Raw genomic sequence first — 12,636 nt, 5'->3', positions numbered from 1 at the left:
TGTTTCCTATTCTCAGTCTACCTTTATTAAATATCCATCCAATCTTTCAAGTCAAAAGTGAATGGCAGAAACTTTCCTGTAGTAAATTCTTAATTGATCCTAATTATAGGTCAATATTTATTATTTGTATGGGAATTAGCCTGCACTTATGTCATGTTCATCTAACATGGTTTAAAGCATTTACACAATATCTCCAGAGAACTCAGATAATGAGTCAAGATATGATTTTTCAGAGAGTTATAACCTGTCAAACCTGCTGTTTCCTTATTAACTGACCTACATTATAATTTGAACAGAGGTGTTTCTAGGTAGTTCTCAGATATAGGTTATTAAAGGAAAAAATAGATGTGATTCATAAATAGAAAGCAATTGACCTGACACTATTACTTAGATATATAAAATAATTGTAATCCTTCTGTACATCACCTTAAAAATAACAAAGTAATTTTTTAATTCAGGTTTTCTTCATTGTAAGCAATTACTCTGCTACTAAGCTATGTCTCCAAGAATAAGTATTAAAATTTCATGCAAAGAGAAGTCTGGCACATTGTTTTTAACTTGATTCATAGAACAAATATATTCATTGGTAAACTTCATTATAAAGTGGAAAATTGCAACTTTCCAATGTTAACAGAGTAAATTCTAGTCTACTTTGCAAAATACAAGTGTTTGTCTAAGCAACATATATCACCTTCAGATATTATGCTTTCATTCATGAATTAATTTTGAAATACTAACCGTGACAAAATAAAATTATTGCTAGAGCATAAATATACTTCAAGGATATATCCAAATGAACTTGATAAATCAAGTTTCATTTTAAAAAATAAGGTGTTTTATCCTGGCTGGAATCACTCAAATAAAATCCTATAAATAATGCAATAAACACAGCTAGAAACTTGTTTCTAGCTGTTAGTGTTTCCTATTCACAGTGAGCTTGGGCATGTTTTCTTAATTCTCAGTACTAGCTTAATTCCTTTTCTTTCTTTCTGTCTCACTTCCCTCTTCCTCTCTGTTATGGGAAGAAACTACCCATTTATGCTCAAGAAGTTTCCATCTGTTTTATGAAATAGCTTATGCTGAACTCTAGCCCTCCCTTCTTGAAATCAGCTGAATGTTGAAGTTGGAGTTTTAACCACAAACTTCCTGTTGCCAAAGGGTAATGTAGCCACTAACATTTCGAGCAAGGATAAAATTATTGCCAAATAAAATGTGTTTTATCTTCTCTAGTGGTAGAGCGAGCGCTCTGCCACTTGAGCTACAGCGCCATTTCTAGTTTTCTCATGGTTTATCGGAGATCAGAGTTTCATGGACTTTCTTGCCCAGGCTGGCTTTGAACGGCGATCCTCAGATCTCAACCTCCTGAGTAGCTAGAATTACAGGTGTGAGCCACCAGGCCTGCCTACATAAATATTTATCTTTTTTTGGGGGGGGGGTCCAGTCATGGGGCCTGAACTCTGGGCCTGGGTGCTGTCCCTCAGCTCTTCAGCTCAAGGCTAGCGTTCTACCACTGAGCTACCTTCCCAGCCCTCAATATTTATCTTTACAGTTACTTTATAGTTTGTATTTCTTTCATATTTATAATTTTACATTTAACTATATATTTACTCTGCATTTGTTACTTATATGCTTATATTTATCATTCATACTTATACATATTTGTATTTATTATATTTATTATTATAGCTTACATTAATTATATTATGAAATGTTATTATTCACCAATGTTACTTCACTGACAATATTATTAGTAGAGTGCTTCTAAAAGACCTTTCTGAAACATGTCTCGCCTCTTCACAACAATTCTTGCTGTTGTTTTGTACTTAACTTATAGAAACATAAGTTTGGCTAATGGCAGGAAGCTAGCATGTGTTAGTGGGGTAATTCACTTGTGTAAAACTCCATGATTCCCTCACTCTCTGAGCACTAGTTATTGGTGGGGTTTTTTTTTTTCAGTGATTTTTTTTTCTGAAGTTACTAAAGGTTTAGAAAAAAAAGGAAGTGTGGGCATATTTCTCAAATCCACGGGTCTGTTAAGCCTCACATCCTGTGCCTCAGCAACCCAGAACAAGGGAAGGACTGGCCACATTCAGAAGACCGCAAGTAAAACCTGCTCATCAGACTTGGAGAAGACAGAGTTACAGCCTGCGGCGGGGGCTTCTGGGAACTCAGCAGGGACCGGCCGGAAGGTCTACAGGCCAGGTAGGCAATGTAGAGCACCTTTCTCTGCTCACCTCTCCTTCTGAGATGAGGAGGTAGGGGATTCTTCCCAAGTGCCTTCAATGCGATGAACACCCTAGCATTTCAGAATTAGAATGGGCAAAAGCAAGTAACATCTGATTATAACTATTCTGCTGTTTTTTCCTTTCTTATTTATTTTGGATTTGGCATACATGTGTTGCATGAGGAGGTTTTATTGTGATATTTCCATACATCATGCACACTGTGTACTTTGAACAACTTCATCCCTTCCACCATATTTGTATTCCCTCCTTCCCTCTTCCCATATATGATTTGATAGATGCCATGTGCCATCTTCATATATATACATATATTTACATACATCCATATATAGAGAGACAAATACATGTACCTACAAAGATACATATACATATATACATACATGTAATTTCCTCTTTTTATCCCACCATTTACAAAGTAGTACATAATGTTGGTGAATTCCTTTGCTATGGCTATGGGACAAATGGGAACACAGCTCTTATCTCTTTAAATTCTCTCTGGCCGTTTGGCAACTGGACAGACCATGAGCTGAGAAATGAGAACCACGCTGAGCTCAGCAACTGATTCCTTGGGCAACTTAGTTCTTATGGCTCAAAAGTAGAGTCCTCAAACCTAGGGTCATGACTCTTAGACTTCTCATGTTACCATATGCAGCTGTTTCTCCAGACTGGCTAGACCCAGGTTCAGACTGATACTGGCAGGCAAGAAAGCAATAAAAAACAAAATTAACTTTTCTAGAGAATTGTGCAAGGGCTCCAGATTCTACCTGGAGTTCGGAACCCAAGAGAGTGGTCATGGCTGACCAGGGATCACAACTTGAACTGTTTCTTCAGTCTTTTACAAAGTGGATGCCATTTCCATTTGCTTCCGAATTTCCTTAAAACGAAGATACGTTTTACTAGCTAATTTGTTAACGTTGAGGATTGACGCAAGGCTTAAAAGTACCAGAATGAAAGGTGAGAAAAGTCTCTGGGATTAATGAACATAAGTGTTACCATTAGACAAAAAAAAAAAAAAATCTTGTGCAGATCACGTGAGTAGTAGCGAAGTTGGAAAGGAGAAGAATGAACGTTGAATTTTCATCCTTTCTCCTTAGAGCAATGCACTGCTGTCAGGATAAATGGGAGAAAGAGAGATGGCTACACATTCCAAATTCTGCAGCGTCCTTTGCCAATAAACATTGGGGATCTCGTGAGATGCATGGCAGGGCCTTCCTTTGAGGGGTTCATTATCTATAGTCAGTAGACTATGTCAAACCTGGAGAAATCATCATAAAAGCGTATCTTTGTGGTTCTCACCTCTCAGTACTCAGAACTGAATTTCCTCTCTTTTGGCATGGGCAGCACCATCATGATACCACAAGAGGTGACCAGAGAGACTGTTACAGTGATCAGATCCAATGGAACCAATGTTGCTGAACTAGGGCAGCCTCAACCCACCTACCAGATGGACTATAGCCTGAAGAAACACCTCAGGGCAGAAATCAAAGTTGTTGCGGTAAATCCAATTCAGAACACGTTGGGATGGGATGAAGGGCAGGGGGGAGAATGTCTATGTCTTATGTGATCTCTTGTGGGTGTGGAGGCCCTTTGGTTTTGCTAGGACAAACAAACTGCTCTTCAGGCCAGTGGAATACACTCGGGAGGGCTGTTTAAATCTTCTGCAGGACTTTGTTCCACAAACGAAAAAATGTTTATGTCCCCCTTATTCTGAATTTGAGTGATTAAGTTTTGATTGTTTTATTATTTGGGGAGGAGGGACTTTTTTGTACAATATACTGCTTTATATTTTCTCTTATGAAATTAATGATAAAGAATTACATCCTGTTCACCTGTTGCATGGCAGTCATCTGTGTTGATTTTTCAAAGAAAAAGACTTCCTTTATTATAAATGATAGGAAAACGTAAACCTTTGTCTTCTTCTCTCCTTTTTGGGGGGAAAGTACTGGGGATATTTACCTTTGGTTGATCTCAGTCTTCTCAGACAGAGTTTATTAAAGTAGCTCTATTGGATCCAAGCCAAGATTGATTGGCTCAAGGTCTAGGAGGAAAACATTTCTCAAAACATTTCCTGGCTTTGAGAGCCATCACTTGTTAGGCTCTGGTGGCACAGGCTTGAAAAACATTGCTTGATATATGTCAAAAGAACCGTGCCCCTGAGCTGAAAGTGGGTGTGAAAACCTTCCCACTTGAGGGTCCTCAGGAAAGGGGTATGCATGGAAGAGCCCATGGATCCTGAACAGGAACCAAGGTGCCATGTTATATATAGGACAAGAGAGATATGGGAAATGGCTTCCATATCTCCTGTGCTGATGAGATCATGATAATTTTCGGATGTCCCTTGTTTCCATAAAAGGTAGAAATGAGGTTTTCAAGAGAGCCCAGCATTGGGATGAACTGAGGTACACTGGACATGAACAGCCCAGGGCTTGAGAGGCAGAAAGGTCTGAAGGTTTGTGAAGCACTCACCTGGCAGCCTCACGCAGTGGTTTTCTGTGGCAGAACAGCCTTGCCTTCAAACCAAAGGCTCACTTTTCTTACTTGGCAGTCTTTGTCGTGTCTGTGGTCTCACCAGAATCTTCTAGAAGGTGATAACCTATCAACTTCTGGGAGAGGTGGAGAGGCAATGTCTTCACACCTAAAGGTTTTAACTTTCACCCTCTTTCTCTCCCAACAGGCGATCCAGATCCTGTGTGGAGTGATGGTGTTTAGTTTGGGAGTCATTTTGGCATGTTCTCCCTTCTCCCCATATTTTACCCCAGTGTTTACTTCCCTGATAAAATCAGGCTACCCATTCATTGGATCCATGTGTGTAAGTAGAATTCTGCCAGACTGAGAGATGAGGATCCAGAGGGAGAAAGGATCGATACTATAGATTCTTCTGCTTCATGGCAGCATTTCTGCTTGGGGCTTTGGTAGGGCTTGCAGCCTATGAGTTCTCAGGGGAAGGAAGTACACAGGAGGATAGGGAGAATATGGTTTTAGGTATGTTCCTCAGCTGACTTAATAACCATTCCCTTTGAACATCATCTTATTTCTTTTCCCCTCTTATCTTGAGCTAGGATGATCTTAGAGGCTTCATTCTGGGCTCAGCCAAATACTCATGAAGTAGGACTCAGGGGAGGAAGGAATTTCTATATAGCAACTTTCTGATACCAAAGTCAGACAAGGATTCTACCAGAAAAGAAAACTACAAGCCAACATCCTAAGAACACAGATGTAACACTCTTTAGCAGAACACCAGCCTCAGAGGTCAACAACACACCAGACATATCATTCAATAAGATCAAGTGGAATTTATCTCAGGGATAAAGGCATATGTAAATATGCCTTAATGTATCAGTAGATACATTATATTAATTAAAGGAAGGATGCATATTATACCACCATCTCCCATTCTTTTCTCTTCCTAGATCTTTGGTTTACCTTCTTCCCTAAAGACTATCTGACTCCAAAATTTCTTCCCTCATTCACAGAAATCTACTTACCGGCTTCTTTTAAGATCTCCATTTTGTGTATTGAAGCCTATTTCTGCTCAGATATGACATTTCTCTTGCTTTCTGAATGCTACTTTGGAGAAAGGGGGCAAATGTATGAACTTAAATAAGACCTTACATCATGGATCATTTGTTCTGTTGGGGGGGGGGAGGTTGTTGTTGTTTTTATAAATACAATGATGGGAACATTGTAGCTATCTTGTACAAGAAATGGTCTTGACAATATTTCCTTTCTTTGCTGAGTAGTTCATCGCTTCTGGATGTCTATCAATCATCACAGATAAGATGTCAAGTAAACGTTTGGTAAGTATAAGAGCCATAGCCCTCTAGCTGGGAGTCAAAATGAAATAGGATTCATTAGGGTCAGGGTCTCCATTGAAAAGCTGGAATCTAAACTGCAGAGCAACTAGTTGGAGTACTTCAAAAATGACTTGGGACCCTTCACAACCCTGCCCAGATGGGGGAAATTGTGGGCTCCAAATCAAAGTCTGTGTTTAGGGTATTGTGACACACCATGGACCAGTGCAAAAAAAAAATCCTTCTTACTTATGGTGATATTTAGCAGGTAATAGACTTTCAAATTTAGCTCTGTACTGATGCACAGGCTCATAATATTTTTAAAAGGTGTATTTGTTGTGGGTACAATGTCAAAAACTCCTTCAGCAAACCAAGATGAGGTTCTTTCTGTGATTTTGAAAGTCTTACATAGTCTGTGGACCAGAGGTTCACTCCCGCTAAATGGCTGTTGAGTGTGCCCTGGGACATACTTTTCTATAGACATGGTTTTGAGCATCCTCGTAAGCGTAGCTCTCCTCTCCTGTGAGTTGGAGAAGAGAAACTGCTTTTTCTTTCTTTCATTATCTCTAAGTAGTTGTAAAATGGAGGTGTCGTTTAAGTTTATGGATATGATGAATCTGTGTCTCCCCCTACAACAATTTCAACCCCCTTCAACCTACTCCTTCCCTTACTTTTTTTAGTTTTGTGGTAGATGCAATGAATTCTTGACTGCATTCTTTCCCCCTTCCCCACATTATCTAAATCCATTCGTCCTTCGGGGCTGATTGCGTATTTTGTTTCTAGTGAATAGTGCTGCAGTTGTAACTGCAAACTACTGAGATCTATTTATGCCCCTCCCTTCCGAAATACGGAAATAAGACCTAAAGCTGGGAAATGAAACTGAAGAACTTAGCACTCAAGGAAACAGATTGCTGGCACAACTCTTAACTTCCTGATCTCACTTTCCCGAGATCATTCAAGTCCTGGCCTCTAATCATACCATCTTTGCATCTGTATCTCCCATACAGATGGCCCTGGACATAGCCAGTGATTTGCCGGTCTACATTGCAGGGCCTTCCTGAGACAGAGAACCATGCCCACTTTCATCTATGGGTGGATATGATTTTGTGAGAAGCAGCATATGAGGAAGAGTGAACTACTTTTCTTGCCTTGTCTGTAAATCTGAAACTCCCATAATGTGTGTGTATGGAGGGGGGGCTGTTGGTCATGTCTGTATTGTTCAGGGTTACGTTATTGTAACAAATACCTGGGCTACATCAACATAAATAGAGGAAATGCTTATTTTGATCCACGTTTTGTAATCTTTGGTACATGGTTGGGTGTGTCTGCTGCTTTGGGGCCTGTGGTGAAGCAGTGGTAACATGGTAGTAATCATGTGGGCCAACCCCTTGGCTGCATAGCAGCAGGGAAGCAAAGAGAGAGTAAGAAGTCTTTGTCCCAATCATCCCTATCAAGGGCATTCTGATACTTACGGCCTCCCATCAGGTCTCTTGTCCTAAAGGTTTGACTTGCCTGGCCCCAGCATTGACTTTAGGATTAAGACATGGGCTTGGTTCACTGGGGATATGTACCGTCTCAAACTACAGCACTGACTGAGGGAAATGGAGATAATTATGTTCTAGCCCAAAGGGGGATTTGTAGGCAAGACCTCATGGGACTCTGCTGTCAGTCTCCAGGGTGAAGAACTTAGAAGGAGAATCTTGTCTGCCACTTCTTTGAAGTTGTGTCTGTGGGGAGAGGCATTTCATGTAGGCATTTCTCCCACTCACAACCTGACCTAGGTTCTGATTTTTTTCTAGCTTATTAGAAATAAATCATGAATACGGAAGTAAATAATGAATCTAGACCTCTTAAGACAGACCAGCAAAAGTATTTTCCCAGCAAAGAGGTAGTTAGAGATGTTTGTAGCTCATGAGAAGGATCTGTACTCTGCATTTTTCTTTCAGGTTCACAGCAGCCTCGCCATAAACATTGGGAGCTCTCTGTTTGGTCTTATGGGTTTCATTCTCCTCTCTTACAACTTGAGTGACTTGGATTCTGCCTTACAGAAGTGTGAACTGAGCCCTCACCCAACTAGCTCTTATTCCTATTATCATATAAGCAGAAACAATGCATGCTACATGGCCAAGACCAGTCTGGCTGTAAGTATTTCTATCCATTCTGTGAATTTCTTGAAGGCCATGTTTTCTTCAGAGTCTTTCTTTCTTTTAAAAATACTTCTAATTTTGGGCTGGGATGTAGCTCAGTGGCAAAATGCTTGCGTAGCAAGTGCAACGTCCTGGGTTCGATCCCCAGAACCAAAAAAGAAAAGACAAAAAAAATACAGTTAAAAACAAACAAACAAAATATACTTCTAATCTTTCATGTTGGGCATCTTTGGAGAACCAGGACTATAGAACAGAAAGGGAGCCGCAAGCATGAAATTAAAAGGTTTACATACTGAAAGGAGAAAATTGAAGAGTCAATTGCAAATAAAGTTGGTTTAAAAAAACTAAAAGTTATTGCTAGTAGAGGGTCTTAGGAATCCAAAATATCCAGTTTTCAAGGCATAAATTATGAGTTTTTCAACCTAAGGATCTTGATACATGGACTGGTGAATTGAGGTAGGCAAACACAGGAGCTGAGAATGTAGACCAGAGGGAGAATTTATGCACACTGCATGCAAATCTCTGGGTTCTTTGGTGTCCAGAGCTGAAGAAAAAGGGAGGGGGTGAGAGGACGTGATTTGATATCTAGATGAGCACTGAAAAATGGAGAACATGAGCTATAGGTTATATATATGTGTGTATATATATATATATATATATATATATATCACATACACACATAACACACAGTATTCAGGAACCCCAATTATATACTTTGTTTTATCACAACCTAAAGAGATAGAATTTGTTAAGTTAGGAGATAAGGAATATAGGTATATGGAGAATGGTAATGGAAATGTTTATAAGAAAATTCTATCTTATTGGAAGAAGGAAAGCAATGAAAGTTGATGAAAAAAATACTACACCTTTTGACCATTAGTTTTTAGTTTTTATATATACGATCATAGGTAAGTAGTACCAGGAGGTTCCATTTGGACACATCTAGGACATATGTTCACTGTATCTTGATCATGACCCTTTACTCTGTCATTCTCCCTCTTCAGCTCACCCTGTAACCAAGCTCTGTAAGCTTCATTGATCCACTATCACACTTGACCACATTGTGTTTCTCCATCCCATTACATTAGTACCTGGAGGGGCTTGTGTATGTTGTGCTACATAAGAATAGAGAGGCCACAAATTATTTATCATTCTACCATCTTGAGAGTCAGAGAAATTAAAGACAGCGGGAAGGTGGCTGAAGAGGGAGGTTGCTGTTTTTTTTTCCCCCTCATCTCCATTACTTGTAGAGCTGGCCTTAGGCCATTATCCTTCAGTTCACAAAATCATAATGCGGAAAAAAATGTGTGAAACTAAGGCTGAGGGTTGCTGGTATAAATTAATATCTGACTCCACTACATCTGGTGTGGGGAAAGAGGAGGAAAAATTTGTGCAGTAGATCAACTAGGAATGCATAATGGAATGGTTGAATTTGTATGTCAGAGAACCAAGTTGGCTGTGATAATGTCTTAGTAATGTAGGGGAATTTTCTCTCCTCTTTAAGTGAACTAGAGATGGATGTAAGCACCATATCTCTGTTTTCTGTCAAGTGGCCTATTATCCAGGATAGAAATGGTATTGCCCAAGCTGTATGGAGACTTGCTTGAGTTGATTTGGAGTGTTAGAAACTACCATTTTGATATTTTTCTACCTACCTCTTACATCCACTTTAAAAAAGGCCAAAGAAACACCCTAAGTATTTAATTTCCATATGTCTACCATATACATTTTCATATATATATATATATATATATATATATATATATATATATATGTGTCAGCTCATTGATCCTCACAAATCTCTGAGAAGGAAATACTATTTTGCACAGTTTATAGATGGATAAGTCCATAGAAGCTAGAGACACAGAGACATGCTAGAGACACAGAGACACTAGTCTAGGCCCGCACTGAGCAGTACAGTTGAGGTTAGAATGGGAAACTGTTCACCCTCAATCCTGAAAGTGAGCCTAGCATTCAGCTCCTTTACTGACTGAATAATGCAACCAAGGTTGCCTCTCTCTGAGGAGTAAGAGGAAATGTCTTTGTTGATTTAGCTACTCCTCCTCCTCACTCTCCTCTCAATGGAATTAAGAAATAGATTGCTTTTGATCGGTCGCTAGACTTGTGCACATCTCAGTTTCCTTCCTTGTGAAGTCTTTACTCTCTGATGATGGAGGCGATCTTTGTCTCCTCAATCCCCTCCCAGCCAGGCATGAAGACTCAGATGACTCAGTAACTCCCAATGCCTCTTCTCCTTGACTTCAGGGTACCCTGGGTTTGATGCTAGTCTGTACGCTGGTGGAGGTGGGCCTGGCTGTCCTGTCTGCTGTGCTGTGGTGGAAGCAGTCTAAGGATAATTTCCCTGAGGTGAGTATACTTCTGGCCTCCCCGAATCTTTCCTGGTACTTCTTTGAGGATGTGTTGAGTTTGGACACCAAGAAAGAGGGACAGAAGGAACAATGTGTCGGCCTGGTATGTCCAAGGGAGGTGGCTTTGATGGTGAGGCAGGGAGGCAAGGACAGATGGCCAGCGAATGCTTGGGAGCATGTGTCGATTGTTGAGCTTGAGAAATCATCTGGTCCCTCCCATGTTGCAAATGAAGAAACAGGCACCAGGAGATTAAGCATCTATCCTAGCATTATGCTGTGAGCTTGTTCCTTTGTTTGGAACACAAGAACCTGCTGGCTTCCGCTTAAGTAGAAGGACTCCCTGGCATGGCAACTGGTGTCATGAGCAGTTCTTGACCCAGGAAAAGGGCTTTGCACGTGACTGTGTTCACTCATCTGCTTATGCCCTTCTTTCCCTTCCTTTTGACCTTAAATTTCCTTTGTGTCCCCCGAAGTTATTAAAGAACTCACCTCTGTGAGCTCGTGGCTTCATTGAATGGAATTAAAAAGCCTTGCTTTACTTGAAATTTTAATTGTAGAGAGCAGAAAAAAAGACCAGATGTTGAACATCAGTTATTCAGGGAGCTTAATGCTGCATTATACTCATCTTGGAGACAGCTAGGGAATCCATGTTAGATAAAAAAGGAAGGAAATTATCTATCTATACCTAAATATAGATATACATATATACTTATAAATGTATCTATATACATATATATGTGTATATATATATATATATATACTCAGTGGATCTAAGTGAAGTCTGAAACCAAATTTATTTTCTTTGTTTTAGAGTGTGCATTTTGTGTCCCAGAATGTATACGATAGACTCAACTTCAACCAGGAGTCATCTCAAACTGCATACCAGGAACTACTGAGGAATTAAGAACAAAAAAGGGGGGAAATATTGAGCAGAACATTCATGTAGACTGTCTAACCACCATGGAAGCAATTCTTGACTTCTGTAAAATGTAAGTCATTTGTATAGTGAATATTAAAAAAAATGGTTGAATGTATATATTCAGTGATATTCCCTCCAGCCCAGGCAGCTGAGCTGGCTTCTGTGGCTGGAAGCCAAGAGCCCAGCTGGATATGGCCTCCACCCACTGAACCACAGGCATGTGTGGCCTCTGCTAGGAAGAGGTGATCTTTAGGATGTGCTGGAGATGATCCTCAATTCCAGGATGGCTAGACTTAGGGGGTGAGGGTGTGGCTCAGGGACAGCTCTTGACTAGCATGCAGGAGGCCTCAGGGTGCATCTTCAGCAACAATAAACCACAGCACAGAGCAGAGCTCTCCTATCTTATCTCCCTACCCGCCTGCCAAGCCCCTCAGACAGGCCTGGGTACTGGGTGCTGGTTGGTGTTTTGTTACCAAATTCTTCCTACACCCTTTCTTACTTACCTTAATGGCAGGTTATATATTGGTATTTTGCAATTCAACAAAGCAGTTTATGTGTACAGTGCGTCTTGATCTGTGTCACCACTTCAATATCTTCATCCCCGCTTCGACCCACCCTTCCCTTATAGTTCTCAATTCTGTGGTCTATGAATTCTTGCTTGAATTCTCCTCACTTTCTCCTTCATTCTTCTACTCTTCTCCCCATGATCCTACCCTCCCCTCTTTCAAGTACTTATTTTGTTGGGCTTTGACCTTTTTAAAGAATTATACTATTTGCACTCTCCATAAAGTCTATTGCACTTTAGTTAATTCATTTGTAATTCCTTGCTTACCACTCTGTGCATTTATTGTAGATTTGTAGGCACATTCTAGCTCCCACAAATGAGGCACACCATGCAGCCTCTGTTTCTATGGGTCTGGGTCACTTTGCTTAATATCATTTTTTTCCAAGTCTTTCCAACAAATGGTACAATGTCATTCTTTCTGATGGATGACTAGAATTCCATTGGATATATATATATATATATATATATGCTATATTTTCATTCATCTGTTGAGAGGCATCTGGGCTGATTCTATATCTTGGCTATCGTAAACACTAAAGTTACCAGCACAACCATGTTCATTGCAGGATTATCTATTATAAATATATTCTTAAGTGAAATTT

General features: G+C 40.0%; 1 protein-coding gene across 1 annotated transcript; it reads left to right on the top strand.

Moving 5' to 3' along the window:
• The first annotated feature begins 2,007 nt into the window (after positions 1 to 2,007).
• On the top strand, positions 2,008 to 11,584 carry LOC122105227 (membrane-spanning 4-domains subfamily A member 6D-like). Its single transcript, XM_042676377.1, has 7 exons — positions 2,008 to 2,202; positions 3,585 to 3,738; positions 4,918 to 5,052; positions 5,984 to 6,040; positions 7,981 to 8,175; positions 10,447 to 10,548; positions 11,362 to 11,584. The coding sequence occupies exons 2-7, from the start codon at positions 3,592 to 3,594 to the stop codon at positions 11,452 to 11,454; spliced, it is 729 nt and encodes a 242-aa protein (XP_042532311.1). The 5' UTR covers positions 2,008 to 2,202; positions 3,585 to 3,591; the 3' UTR covers positions 11,455 to 11,584.
• The last annotated feature ends 1,052 nt before the right edge of the window (positions 11,585 to 12,636 follow it).

The sequence above is a fragment of the Dipodomys spectabilis genome, unplaced genomic scaffold, assembly GCF_019054845.1.
Source record: "Dipodomys spectabilis isolate Male_0828 unplaced genomic scaffold, ASM1905484v1 ptg000030l, whole genome shotgun sequence".
Lineage (NCBI taxonomy): Eukaryota > Metazoa > Chordata > Mammalia > Rodentia > Heteromyidae > Dipodomys > Dipodomys spectabilis.
This window is presented reverse-complemented; position numbering and strand designations above follow the sequence as displayed.